This window comes from Saccostrea cucullata, unplaced genomic scaffold (genome assembly GCF_032062105.1).
Source record: "Saccostrea cucullata isolate Sc308-1 unplaced genomic scaffold, CSIRO_AGI_Scuc_v1 ctg2620, whole genome shotgun sequence".
Classification (NCBI taxonomy): Eukaryota; Metazoa; Mollusca; class Bivalvia; order Ostreida; family Ostreidae; genus Saccostrea; species Saccostrea cuccullata.
The window spans coordinates 67-13,942 of NW_026937953.1; the positions used below are offsets into that span (position 1 = coordinate 67).

Here is a 13,876-nt window from a genome sequence, read left to right on the forward strand (position 1 = left end):
TTTTTATAATTATTATTATTATTTTTTTTTTTTTTTTTTTTTTTGCTTTTCCTGACTTTTGTTTAAAATGCTCGGCCCTTTCATCCATTTTACTCCCTGGAATAACCAGGGAATATGGAATACTTTAAACTGTTATCTTATCTTCGACTGGTGCACCTGAATAATTAAATTCGATCAATCTATGGAACATGTATTTATATGCCTATGCCCACTGGCCAGAATAAAGGTTATGCACGTATCAGTCACGCTGTAGTTCATAGAGACTCATAATTAAGATCATGCATATACTGGGTTCGAATTAAATTCAGTTCCAACTTTTAAAGCGACAGTACAGCTGCAAATCGCGTGCTTTTTCATTCAAATTTATCCAATATATCATTTAGGAATAAGATATAAATTTGAAGTCAGCAGTTTGAGAAACATAAATACTCTCTCCTCATATATAGTTAACGTACATGTAATTAGAACATGTAGAATCTGCAGGAAAATCAATTAGGATAATTAGGTATAGAACGTGAATTCTAAAATGACACGTGCCTTCACTGTAAGATTTATAATTATAATGGAATATGAGCGGAATTTTTTGTGGATGCGCCGTCCTGTCACTTTAAATAACTGACACAGTTCTTGCAAATGGTATTATCTTATAAATCTAAGATGTATAATACATGTAGTACGTATATTAATAAAACAAAATAACATTACGATAAATGGATTTATATCATTTAAATTTTTATAAGATACAACTGCAAGATGTATACTTTTAGGGAATGCATGGATTTGACGAAAAGATGATCCAATCCTATGGAAGCATTGTCGGGTAAGACTACATTTTTGACATCTTTATTTTACATTTTACATGTATTTTTTGTACAAAATAAAATAAAGCAATTCAATACAACTAATGACTTCTAAAAAATTGAAAGCGTTTACTAGTCTATTTTCAAGGTTTTTTAAAGATTTTTTTTTAAATTAAACATTGAAAACCTTTGAATTGTAGTCTCTACTTAGGATCTATTCCTTCTCTACTGATAGCAGACCCCGAGATAATCAAGAAAATAACAACTAAAGACTTCTCAAAGGCTCCAAACAGATTGGTAAATATCATCAATATCTATAGAAAAACAAAATTAATAATTTTCATTTTGTGTTATCTGGTGCATTTCATGTACAAACGGACCAGATTGTACAGTAGTAAGAATTTATGACAATCAAGTATTCGTTTGCATTTATTTTATGAGATAAAAATTAAAACGTATAATTTAAAATGCAATAACAAATTTTCAATTATATCTGACGGTAAAACATGTAAAAATTATTGAAAACTTTAATCCTTTTTTTTCCCTTGCGTTTAATGGTAAAGGATTTTGCATAGACTAAAACTTGATTTAAAGTAGTCGGTAGTAAAATGTAAAAAGATATCATTTCATATTGCGTCTCTTTTTTTTTTCCTATGTCACCCACACAAATTATGTACAGTATGAATAGTCGTTAAGCTTCCCCTAAATTTTATTCGTGACTCTCTTTGTACAAAGAGCTTTGGGGGACAAATTTTTGGGAAGGGTACCTATTTAAACTCTGAATTGTTTTGCGACATTTTTTGACACAGTACAGAATCTGTGGATAAACTGGGTCGCAAAAAAATTTGGGGTTTTTTTTTTCCATAAATCTTTTTTGGACAATACATAATGCACAAAACAAATTTAATTGGCAGAATGTTTTGAAACAAAAGTGAACTCAAACATGGCTTGTCTGCTGTTGAAGATACCACTGGAGATTTATGAGAAACACACTTTTACCAACATTTTCAAGTGGGAAAATGAAAAAGGGGTACTTTTTAACGTTACCCAAAAAAAAAAGGTGTAACACTGTAATTATTTTCATTGCTCCCAAAAGACTGTCACAGTTGAAGGACAGTTCAAATTTGAAAAACCAATCAATGTATAAGCGTATTGTACATGTTTATATATATTTTACGTAGATTTTTTTAGCTCACCTCAACGATGTGTGTGTGGGGGGGGGGGGCTAAAGTAATACCATCAGCTAGCCCCCAGGATGAAGGGGGGCCACCGTCAGCTTTTGTAATGAATGGGTTAAAGTTTTACACTTGAATAAATTGATGGTTTATACAAAGACATTTTTAATAGTTGTAGAAAATAATATAATTATTACAGATGAATCCCATTCTGAGAAAGAAATTTTTGGGTTATTGCGGGAAAGGTCTTAAAAAAGAGGCGGATGAAGGAAAGACCATAGAATTTAAAGAGTAGGTAGCAGTTAAATAGTGTGGTCAACGCTTAAAATAAAAAAAAAGATTCACATCTATATGTGTTTTGTGAAGTTGTATAAAAACTGTACAATTTATCATATTAAATGAAACATATGGAGATAACGAACAGTATTCAAGATAAAAATTTCCAATTCCAGATAAAAAACAATACAAAATAGTAGCAGAGCAAACACGGACCTCCAAACCATCAAAGGTGGGATAGGTGCCATGGAGGAGTCCCCCGCCGTGTACTTCTTGTCATTATCGGGAAATGCCCGGAAAAATCCGTGTAAATTAGTGTATAAATAACAGCCTAACAATAAGTTTTTAAAAACGTCAGTCACCATTTTGACTAAATTAAAACGGTTTTTGCTGACAAGGTCATTGAATTGACCATAGAACTTAAAAATGATGACTTTAAACGAGACTGTTGATATTCTTGTTTAATCAACTTGTTTGTCAATAATTTACCTCATTTTAGAAATTCTTCCTACGTAGAGCATGCTCCTGCGAATTGAATCAACTTAGATATATAAACTCCGTATGCAGGTGATGAAGGTATATTGCTTCATAAGTAAGGGAAGTCGATGATAGAAAAGTTAGAGTCAGCACGTTTATCATAGAGTTTGCGTGTTTAGTTCCATTAACTTTTTTTCAAGTTAAATATCCAAATATGAGACAGATGTGTCAGACTGATGGGTTTTTTTTTCTTTAGCCCCCAGTACATGTATATACAATGTATATCGTATCGAAATAAGAATGGAAATTACCGTTGTTAATTGACTATACTTTCGTCAATTTAAAAGGCCACATTAAGTGTTTTTTTCTTTCACCCAAAATTCTGCTTCATATGAATACAAAAATAGGTCTGCTAATAACGGAGCAAAATTGGTACCCATGGGAATTGCAATAGATTGTTAGAAGACCTGGTGCCAAAAACAAAAAATAGATAATGTCAATCAGAAACTCAAGCATCTTTTTATGTCAACTTCAGAGTACTTGTGTGTACAATCAGATTGTATTGTAAAATTAAAAATGTATCTTCAGTTTTAAAATGAATGTATTTACAGAATTTTTGGGAAAAGGTACACGAGGGAAATTTGGCCTCGGTTTCGGAATGGACATAGACTCGCAGACAAACCCAGATAATAAATTTGTGAAATATGCCAAAGAGCTGTTCAACAACAAGTTATCGTTGCTTTTTTTTCTATTTGTATGTATGCTAGTTTTTTTTTTTTTTGGTTGAAACTTTCTTATTTGCGACTTATGTATTATTATGCTATTATATTTGTGAATTTAATTGTGAAAGGGGTTCCTCCGAAGGGAATTCAGTTATTAATATAGTTTAAATAGCGGACGGTGGAATATCGGTGGGGCGGGTGCCAGAATACATACTGTAGATGTGTCCTGATATTTCATCCAATAGTTTACAAAAATATATATAAACTTCTTATTTTGCAAACTATCTGTACATTTATTAAAGTAATTTAACTGTTTTTTTTTCTCCCTGAAATATTGTACATGTATCCTGGGTAAATCCTTTTTCTGAATAACTCCTTCAACGGGTTTAAGCTATAATTTTTTTTGAAAACCAATTGTTCATACATCCGAGATGTGCATAGTACATGTACTTGGATTTTGAATTTTTAATAGTTTTCTAAGAAATTACCCTTTGGGAACTAAGTTATTTTCGTAAACAATATTTTTGAAGGATCATCATTTGAACGGATAACTCTTCAACCCCCCCCCCCCCCCCAAGATTTACAGATCAATAATGCACATAAAAGAGATGTGAATATTACCTGGATTTTATTTTTGCGCAAATAAATACTAGTGTTATTCAATTTTTAACTTAAAAACTCCGATATACGTATACATGATTTTGGTGCTTTTTAAAAGAAAATTTTAAAAAAAAAAAAGATTAGATATTGTGGAGTATCATATTTCAGTCGGAAGTGTATATTAAATATTTTTTTTTCTTCTAATTTTCAGTTGTTTTGCCATTTGCTGAACGTATATTGGACTACTTTGGTTTTTACCGTTAAAAAATTTTCGAAAAGTAATGAACTTTTTTAAATCGGCTGTACATCAGGCATTTAAAAATGCAGATGAAGGAATAGGTATTTGGCACCAACTGAATAACTTTTTACAATTAAAACCCTACCGTCTCTGCCGGCAGATTTGGATGAAATACTGAAACCAACACACGTGTAACGGTGTATACATTCAGACAATTCTTTTTACCACAAATTATTTTTCAAAATCTGTCAAAAACGTATTTTATACTCTGCAACCTACTGTTCAAAACTGCTTTATATTTATATTCCCCCCTTTCCCGCATGAAAAGCTTTGTATATTTTTTCCCTCTTTTACCCCCTTTTTCCATCTGCAATGTTTAAGGGTATCGTCTTATCCACGACTTCTCATTTACCACCGAATAAAAGTTTCTAAGATATTGAATTCAAAGAATCATTGTTTTGTAGTGCCTATCGTTCAACTTTATTAAAGTTTTTCGATCAGACAGTAATTTGACATTCCCTTAGCTAAATACAATCACATTTTAAACCAAGGTTTAAAAATTGAGAAAAGTAAGATTCTCATTTTTGATATTTCTTAGAAATGTCCCCATATATGAATTCAAAGAAATGAAACCATGCAAATAAACACACACATTTGAAGCTCTATTTGCATCAAAGTTGAGGATAAGTTAAGAGTTTTCAACTTTTTAAAAAATTTTCCCAAAACGTGACACAGATGGTGTACATGTCCTGAAGATATAAACCAAAAAAACTTTGTTCAGTTGAAGAAAAAAAAAGGTTGAAAATGGCAAAAACTAGGTTTTTTTGTACAAATAAATGCTTTGTATCGAATAATGTTTGCTTTCATAGTATTTTCATATTTTCCATTGAGTTGTTACTACATCGTTTTCTATAGGTTGAAAAGAGTACTACAAGTGTTTCTATCCCGAAAGTAAATTTCAATTATTTTTCTGTGATATAGAATAAAACAGACCCGCTACAGTTAATGTTGAATGCTCATAAAGACACCGAAAAGAATGAAAAAGAGGAACACAGCTATGAAGAGGATCCTAAAAAGGAAAAGGAGGTTTTTGAAATTTCATTTTTTTTAATTTTAAAACTTTAAAAGGGTTTTAAAGAAAAAGGGCAAAAAACCCAAAATGACTTAAAAAACGCCTTTTTATACCAGGTTTGACTGAAGATGAAGTGACCGGGAATGTTTCTTCTATTCATACTTGCTGGGTTTGATACAACGGCGAGAAATTTGGACTTTTATGGCATATTGTTGGAAAAACCCCCCAATTTGAAAAATTTTTATTAGGAAATCTTTTAATTTTTTGGGGAAAAGGTAAAATTAAAATTGAATTTTGGGGGTTTAAATTCTTTTTTCATCATAAATAACTTTTTCCCAAGGAAAAAAAAAAAAAATTTAAAAAATTTTATAAAACCCCCAAATTATTCCTCACGGTAGTCACCAATAAAGTTGCATCACTGTGTCCAAAAAAAGTTATATCAAGCCATTTTCTTGTTTCCCTTTCAAAAAATTAACTCCCTATTGGAGAAACATCAGACGTACTGTGGTACACCATATTCTCAAAGTGTTGTAAAATATTTAAAGGAATTTAAAAAAACTAGATTAGAAGAAACCTCTGATAGTGTAGTTCAAGTTTTTAAAAACCATCCCCCCCCCCCCTTACCCCTTCTGCCTTTTAGGGGTAGGTTTGGACCACCTACATTTAAGTTTTTTAATACTAAACTGATTTTTGTTTTTTTCCCCTTAAACAACAGACTCAGATGAGCGATGTGGCCTCTAGGCTTCTTGTTGGAAATCCGATATACACTAATTTTGCTCCCTTTTTAAATTTTTCCCGACCTGTTGTTTAACGTCCCTCGGGAGAGTTTTTCTTCCCCGGTGGAGGGCTAAAATTTTTTGTCCTATCTCGGCATTTAGGGCCTTGAGCAATGGGGGATTTTTTCGTGCCAGCACCTCCTGCGACACGGGACCATCCGAAGGACCGGTCTCCACGTCCCACAGTCCCTTCCTTTGAAGTAGATTTTATTTTTAAAAATGTGTACGTGAAAATGGATATATTTGACATTCAGAAATATCGACAATGTTTCATAAATCAACAGTTAAGAGTTATTTTCATTCATATATCGACTTCATATACCCCAGTGAACTTAAAATAAATGACACCACAGAGTCTGTAACATCTGATTCATTGGATGTATTTAATTAACTAAAGACAATAAAGGAAATTTAAAAATTTAACTGTATGACTAATGAAATAATATTCACCTTTTTTATAGTATCTTTCCTATTAATGTAGTAATATTCCAATATCAGTCATTTATGGTATTGCTCAGAGTACGGTCAATTTTTATTGTAAGTCATGTTTCTTCTGAAAAAGTTGATGTTACAAGGATTAAAGTGGGATGTATGAACTTCTGTGGTGGGAAATATAATGACCTTGCTAGCAAATATAACCTACAAATGGGTCGTGTAATGACCTGCAAGTAGTTCGACGTGTGTTTTTATACTGAATTTAACTACAGAAAAGTTCGTCTAACTGACCGGCTTATGTCGGGTACCGGTGTGCTCAGTAAACAGGGAATGCTTACTCCTTCATGCACATTATATCAACTCTGGAATTACAAGGGGCCCGTGTTTTTATGTTACGTGTGTTCACAAATTTGTATTGTTGTAGATATTTTTGAGATCGATCATTGTTTATTTTTTTTAACTTTTTATAATATTGAAAAAATATAAGTAACATGATAATTATCAACATTTCTAGGAGTTACCAACTTATGACAATGTACAGAAGATTGACTACATGGAGTGGGTTTTCAATGAGACACTTAGATTTTATCCGCCAGCTGTAAGGTACTTTATCCGCCCCCATCCCACCTACACCCGCACCCTCAAACCAAAAAACACAAACTATAATCATGTTTTTTTTGCACATGTCTTTTGTTAAATTGACAATTTAAAATTGCTTTTTTAAAATCTAAAATACGAATGATATTTTTCATATTAAAGACGTTCGATCCTGATATTTAAGGTCTTAAATTTTTTTTGCCAAGTACTTTTTTTTTAGTTTTTACATGCATAGCTTAATTAAAATTCAAATTAAAATATGGAGGTCATGCTTCTTTTGGCGCTACAGTATATTTAATATGACCTTTTTGCACTGAAATTTGTGTCTTAATTAAAAATTACATATTCGACGTTTTCCCTGCAATATTTACAATTAAAGCTCGTAACAAAATGAACTCTAAGTCTGTTTGAAAAAAGGCACTTTAAAATTGTGACTTAAAAAAGGTTTCAAATTGCTTCGGTATACACCTAAAATTAATTATCAATTTATTATTTTCGTCTCTCTGCTACAAAAAGAGCTTCCAGTTTAATTCTTCTTCTCTCTCTTCTTGAATCTTTTAATTCTTTTAATCTTTTAATTGATTCTTTTAATCTCTTTTTAGTCTCTTCATTGAAAATAGTTTGCTTTAATTTGCATTTGTAGAATTCAGATTTATTGTTTAAAACTTAAAAATAATGCAGAATTTTATAAATCATAAGAAATAATTCATTAATTTTCAGAACCAGCATAACACTTTTCCTGCAAAAAAGAGCTTTGTGTGCAACCAGCATGGAAAAATAGGAATCCCAATAAACGGTACTGGTATAGTCCCAAAAGGGGGAAAAACTGATCATTTTCGTTAAAAAACCTTCCGCCACAAAATATAGTCCCTAGTTTATTTCTACTTGAATATAATTTAATCGCTGTTTTTTCATTGAATATAGTTCATTGTGCATTGTAGAATTCAGATTTAATGTTAGAACTTAAAATTGATGCAGAATTTCATAAATAAAGGACATGCCCAAAATCCACTCAAAAGCTCAGGATCGAACGTCCTTGATCAATCAACTAATATCTTAAAGCAATCCTAAACCCTTTTTTTTTTTAAATTACCAAAGCAAGTTTAAGTTTTTTTCTCCATATTGCAAAGTCACGGGAAACCAAAACAAAAATTACATAAAGTTGGGGAAATTATACTTGACTTTCTGTATCAAAAATATCTCTTTGGATTTCAACAGCATCTATACCCGCCGAAATATGGCTAAATATTGCCAATTTGCGAACACCAAGCACTCAACAGCATCTGTCGCTTGCTAAGACACGCCATTGGGTTTTATATCTAACTCTTTGTTTCAAGAGTGTTTGATATCCTAGATAATTTTGATTTTAGAACAGATCGGGTGAGCAAAAGTTGAGATGGATATAGGCGGATACAAGTTTCCCAAAGGGCGTTGATATGTTTTTTGTTATTTATTCACAAAGAGAGATCCTAAATACTGGCCAGAACCTGACAAATTTGATCCAGAAAGGTATATTTCCATAACTATAACTACGTGTACCTTTATGTATTTATCCAGGAAACATTTTACTTAATATAAATATTTATCAGCTCCCTTTTATAAAAAAAATAGTCGCCCCGTTGAGCGTCTGTTCTGGGGTTATTGAGTAAGGGTGATCCTTACGTCATGGATTCATATCCCACTTCAAGACGTGGAGACCGGTCCTTCGAATGGACCGTATAGAAAGAATCAGTGTCGCAATAGGAATTGGCATGAAAAAGATTCCTCACTGCTTAATGGCCCTGAATACCGAGCATTGGTCAAAAAAAACAACTTTTCATCGGCAAGTGATGGAGTCTATGCAAGTGAAAAATTCTGAAGAGGGGCGTTAAACAAGAAACAAACAAACAAATGCATAAAAGAGAAATAAGATCAAATTGAAACAGCTATTGATTCATAAATTAATATTTTTCAATGATGATTTGGTTTGTGCGAGAAATAATTTTTCCCAAATTTTTCAGGTTTTCTCCTGAAAACAAGGCTGACGTCACCCATACGCCTTCCTTCCATTTGGCCATGGACCTAGAAACTGTATAGGGCAACGCCTAGCTGCCATGGAAGCTAAATGTGCCATTATCTAATACTCCCAGCATTATCGTTTTGTTACTTGTAGTGAAACAGGGATAACTTACATGTATATGCCACATTGATATACATGTATTAAATTTTAATTGCCCAAAACTTTATCAGAACCTTTCACAATTGTATAATTTATCGTTAAAAAAAAAAATTAATTCTGAGTTTTTCATGCCCCCGTAAACGAAGTTTCGGCGGTTTAATTTTTGTCGTGTCCGTCCGTCTGTCTAGCTGTCTGTTTGTCCGCAAAAACTTTAACCTTGCCCATAACTTTTGATTTAGTGGAGCTATGACTTTCATATTTCACATGTGTATTCCTTGTGACAAAACCTTTCATTGGGTAACACCAAATTTGCCCTTTTTTACCTTGACCTTGGCGTTTGACCAACTTTTACCAAAAATTCCAAACTTTACTTTGGCCATATCTTTTGAATAGTAAAAACCAGGACTTTTATACTTCATATTTGTATTTTTTGTGGCAAAATTTTCTTTGATATCAACAACTTTGCCCCTTTTGAACTTGACCTTAGAGATTTCTGAAATTAAAAAAACTTTAACCTTGACCATAACATTTAAACAAAGGACTAGGGCTTTTATACTTCACATATGTAATCCTTGTGGAAAGACGCTTCATTTGATTCCAAGAAGTTTGACTCTTTAACTTTTGCCTTGGAGTTTGACCTACTTTTAAAATACTAGTACAACCTTGACCATAATTTTTCGAGAGTTAAGATTTGGGTTTTTTTAATACTTCACATATGCAATCCTTTTGGAAAGCCCTTTTTCTTTTGATATCAAGAACCTTGACCCTTTGCCCTTTCCCTTTGGGGATTTTTAACCCATTTTTACACAAAAATCCAAACTTTTTTTTGGGCCCCAAATTTTTTAAACGGTAGAACTAAGACTTTCATGTTTCAAATATCAATTCCTTGTGGCAACACCTTTCATTTGAAACCAAAATTTTGACCTTTTGACCTTGACCTTGGAGATTTTTGTACTTACAAAAAACTTTAACCTTGGTCATAACTTTTGAACGGTAAGGGCTAGGGCTTTATACTTACAATATAATACTTGTGAGAAGACCTTTCATTGGATATCAACAATTTAAGACCCTCTGACCTTGACCTTGGAGTTTGACCTACTTTTTACAAACTTTAATCTTGGCCAAACTTTTAAGGAAAGGACCAGCGCTTTCATACTTCCGATATGTAATCTTTCAGACAAGGTCTTTCTTTAGAAACCAACAATCTAGACCCTTTGACCTTGACTCAGGGGTTGTCTCACCTTTAAAAACGTTAAGCCTGGTCAAAAATTTTAAACAGATGGTGCTAGGGTTTCATATTTCACATTTTTATTTCTTGTGAAAAGGCCTTACTTTAGGTACCAACGTATTTGAGAAATGCATTTGAGAAAGCTTAACTTTCGCTATGTTGCCATAGGGGGGCATCAGTTTTTCCCAAAACACATCTTGTTTCTTTTAGATTCCCGTAAAACTAGACACTTCGGCTTTATTAAAACCTCGAAAGGGGATCAAGTTAAAATTAGAAGAAAGCCCAAAAGGACTCTTAGATGGTTGGTGAACTGTGAATAAATCTTTATTTTGAATATATGTTAACTTAGATATATAGATTTTCGGGTAAATGTTTAGAATATGTATTGTTAAAAAAATTTCCTTGAATACAGTGATATACATGTAGAAAGAATCACGAAAGAAAATTCCAAAATGGGTTTTTGAAAATAAATATGTGAAGTAATGCATTGTGGGTGTGTATACATGTATGTCTGTGTATTTCCCATTAAAATTTTAGTTATTCAAACCAAATTTCAGTACAAGATTTTAAAATTATTGTACCTAGAGCTCGATCCTTTTACCTTGAAATTGATCTCACATGTTTTTAAAAATCACATACTGTGCTTTACAACCTGGCCTTGAACATAATCTTTGGCCTTCTAAGAACATACTATTGTAAGTAGCTATATAAGCAACTGTAATACATGTTTAGAAGCCTTTAAGTTAAGTTGTTTTTGTTTTAAGAGACGAAATCTATGTTTAAAGACTGCTGATAAAACTGATTCAGATGGGGGTTTTTAATTCCTACCCTATGAATTATGAATACAATTGACCTTTGATCTACTTTCAAATCCTCAATTTACATTACATAATTGTTCCCCCATGTAGGTTTTGACTATTAGCATGCATGCCAATAATCATTAGTTATTATCAAAGAAAATGTCAATACAAGAAATAAACATCTAGAAACTTTAATTTCTTTTTTTTTTTGTCTGTTATTTTAAAAAAAATGATTGTATCTTGTACTGTTTTTGTATACACTAGATTTACTCTGTTCCCCCTAATTATTTTAAATGATTGAAGGACAAATTTTAAAAAGAAGATGGGGGGGGGGGGGGGAATGGGGACGGGGGGGGAAAATCCTTAAATTAAAATATTAATGAAAAATTAAAATTTCAAAAATTCCAAAGTTTTTTTAAATTATTTTTTTAAAAACTTTAAAAATTTAAATGGAAAATTTTTCCAAAAATTTTTAAAAAATTTTCCCCAAAAATTAAAAATTTTTCCCCTTTTTAAAAAAGATAAACCCTAAAATGAAAAAAAATACCAATATTAAAAAATTTTCTTTCAAAAAAGGGCCGTTTTTTTGAAATCCCAAATTAAAAAAAAATAAGATATGTTTTTAGTTTACGCTTTGGCCCAAAGCAGTATGATACTCCGTATTTTTATTGCTACAGTTCGAACCCCAATTTTTCCATCTTATAATTTAATAAAAAAATAATTTTTTTCCAGATTTCTTTCCCCGGAAAAGGTTTATTTCTTTATAATTTTATAAATTTCAATAATGAGAACTTAATTTAAATACTTAAATTTACAAACTGAATATGATTTCTTTAAAATCTAAAGCTATTCTGCACGCCTTGTTCCCCCTCTTCCTATTAATAAGCAAATAATTTTTGGATTCAACGGTACGCCCCTACATGTAGGGAAATACAAAAACAAAAAAACAAAACCAACCGACCCGTTGCTCATAATCATTAGAAAAACTGTCTTGCATTCCACTATATTTTTAAAAAGGTTAGCATCCGGTATTTCCTATAAATTTTCATTCTCTGTTTTCTCTATGTCTTGGATGTAGCAGTAACTGTACTAACAGTGTGATTATGGGACATTTTATTTCATGAAAAATATTTTTGTACGATGTCTACAGTATATCTTTCAAAATGCTGTCCAGGGTGCACCAGGCGTTGTGGTTTTTTATTGTTCTAACCATTCTCGCGCCAAATGGCGATAGTGATATACATGATTTAAAAAAAAATAATGAAATAAAAAGGTTGTGCTGGTGCTAAAAAGTTGCCAATCAGTTCCTATGTAAGGAAAAACTTTGCATTATATAAACCTAAAACCATTGTAATTTTTTCATAAAGTACATTTGCCTGATTTTCTTTTCTATTCGAAGTGATTTTTTTTTTCTATCTATGGGATTTAAAAAAATATTTAGAAATTATAGTCTCAATTTTCACATTATTAGTCAATTTAAAAAAAATTAAAATCTACTTGACTTATATTGACATGTTTTATAAGATATCGATATTATGCGTATATTTAACAGTAAATATACATACCCTTTTCCATGTCACATCCTGTATCAGCCCAAGACACCAATATCAGCCAGAGGGCCAAAGGCCCAAGAGCTGATATTGGTCGAGGGCTGATACAGGATGTGATTTGAAAAAAGGGTGTGTTTTACTAGTATTATTTTTATTACATTATACATACTTAGTAATAAAATACAGTACACATTTAAGTTGAGAAGAAAATAAGTCAATAATCATACATGGACTTCTTACATGTACACGGTCTTTTGTCTCATAGGGTTTGGGTTTGTTTCTCTTTCTATTTCAAATGTACCCGATCCGTAATTTGAAAATATAATCTTTTATTTGTCAATTAGATTATCGTTACATTTAAAAAGTTAAATTTAAGAATTTATGTAACACCAATATATGTGTATGATCACAAGTACTGTTTTTTAGGTTTAATTTTCTAGGGATGTGATGTTGATGGTATCAGCCCCGCAGGGCTGATAACCTATATCAGCCCTGCAAATCCATATCAGCCTGCGGGGCTGATACGGCTATGGTATGTGACGTCAGGCATATTGCATATGCAAAAAACCTTGTATTTATTACTAAGTATGTAATAAAAAATTGTAATAATACAACTGTAAATATATGTGGCCCCAGGGCCGTGGTTTGCGACATTGGCCCATGTTTTGCTCTGGAAAACCGGGTATGTGTCCGATCAAAAAGTAAAATAGGAGGTATACTATGGCACTATATAACAAGAACAAAGATTATGTGAAAGTTTCATTTAATTTCAAAGAGTGGTATAAAAGGAGTAGCGGATAAGAGATGGATACTAGTACCCCATGAAGCGTAACGGACAGACAGGCGGACGGACGTACGAACGGACATCCCAGTCACTGTATACCCTCCCGCTTTTCAAGCGAGGGATATAACTAAAGACCTGAACTGTGAACAATGAGCTCACCAAATGATAACCCCGCGCCTCCCATATGG

At 32.1% G+C, this 13,876-nt stretch overlaps 1 protein-coding gene across 1 annotated transcript; it reads left to right on the plus strand.

Annotated features, from left to right (window-relative positions):
- Positions 1–767: 767 nt before the first annotated feature.
- Positions 768–9,288, plus strand: LOC134249118 (cytochrome P450 6B1-like; the record flags this gene model as incomplete). Its single annotated transcript, XM_062731467.1, is given in 10 exon segments — positions 768–820; positions 1,001–1,097; positions 1,538–1,563; positions 1,765–1,949; positions 3,340–3,482; positions 5,270–5,374; positions 7,086–7,169; positions 8,631–8,677; positions 9,169–9,188; positions 9,191–9,288. Coding segments are annotated over 10 exon segments (858 nt in total), but the record flags the coding sequence as incomplete, so codon positions are not given.
- Positions 9,289–13,876: the final 4,588 nt, after the last annotated feature.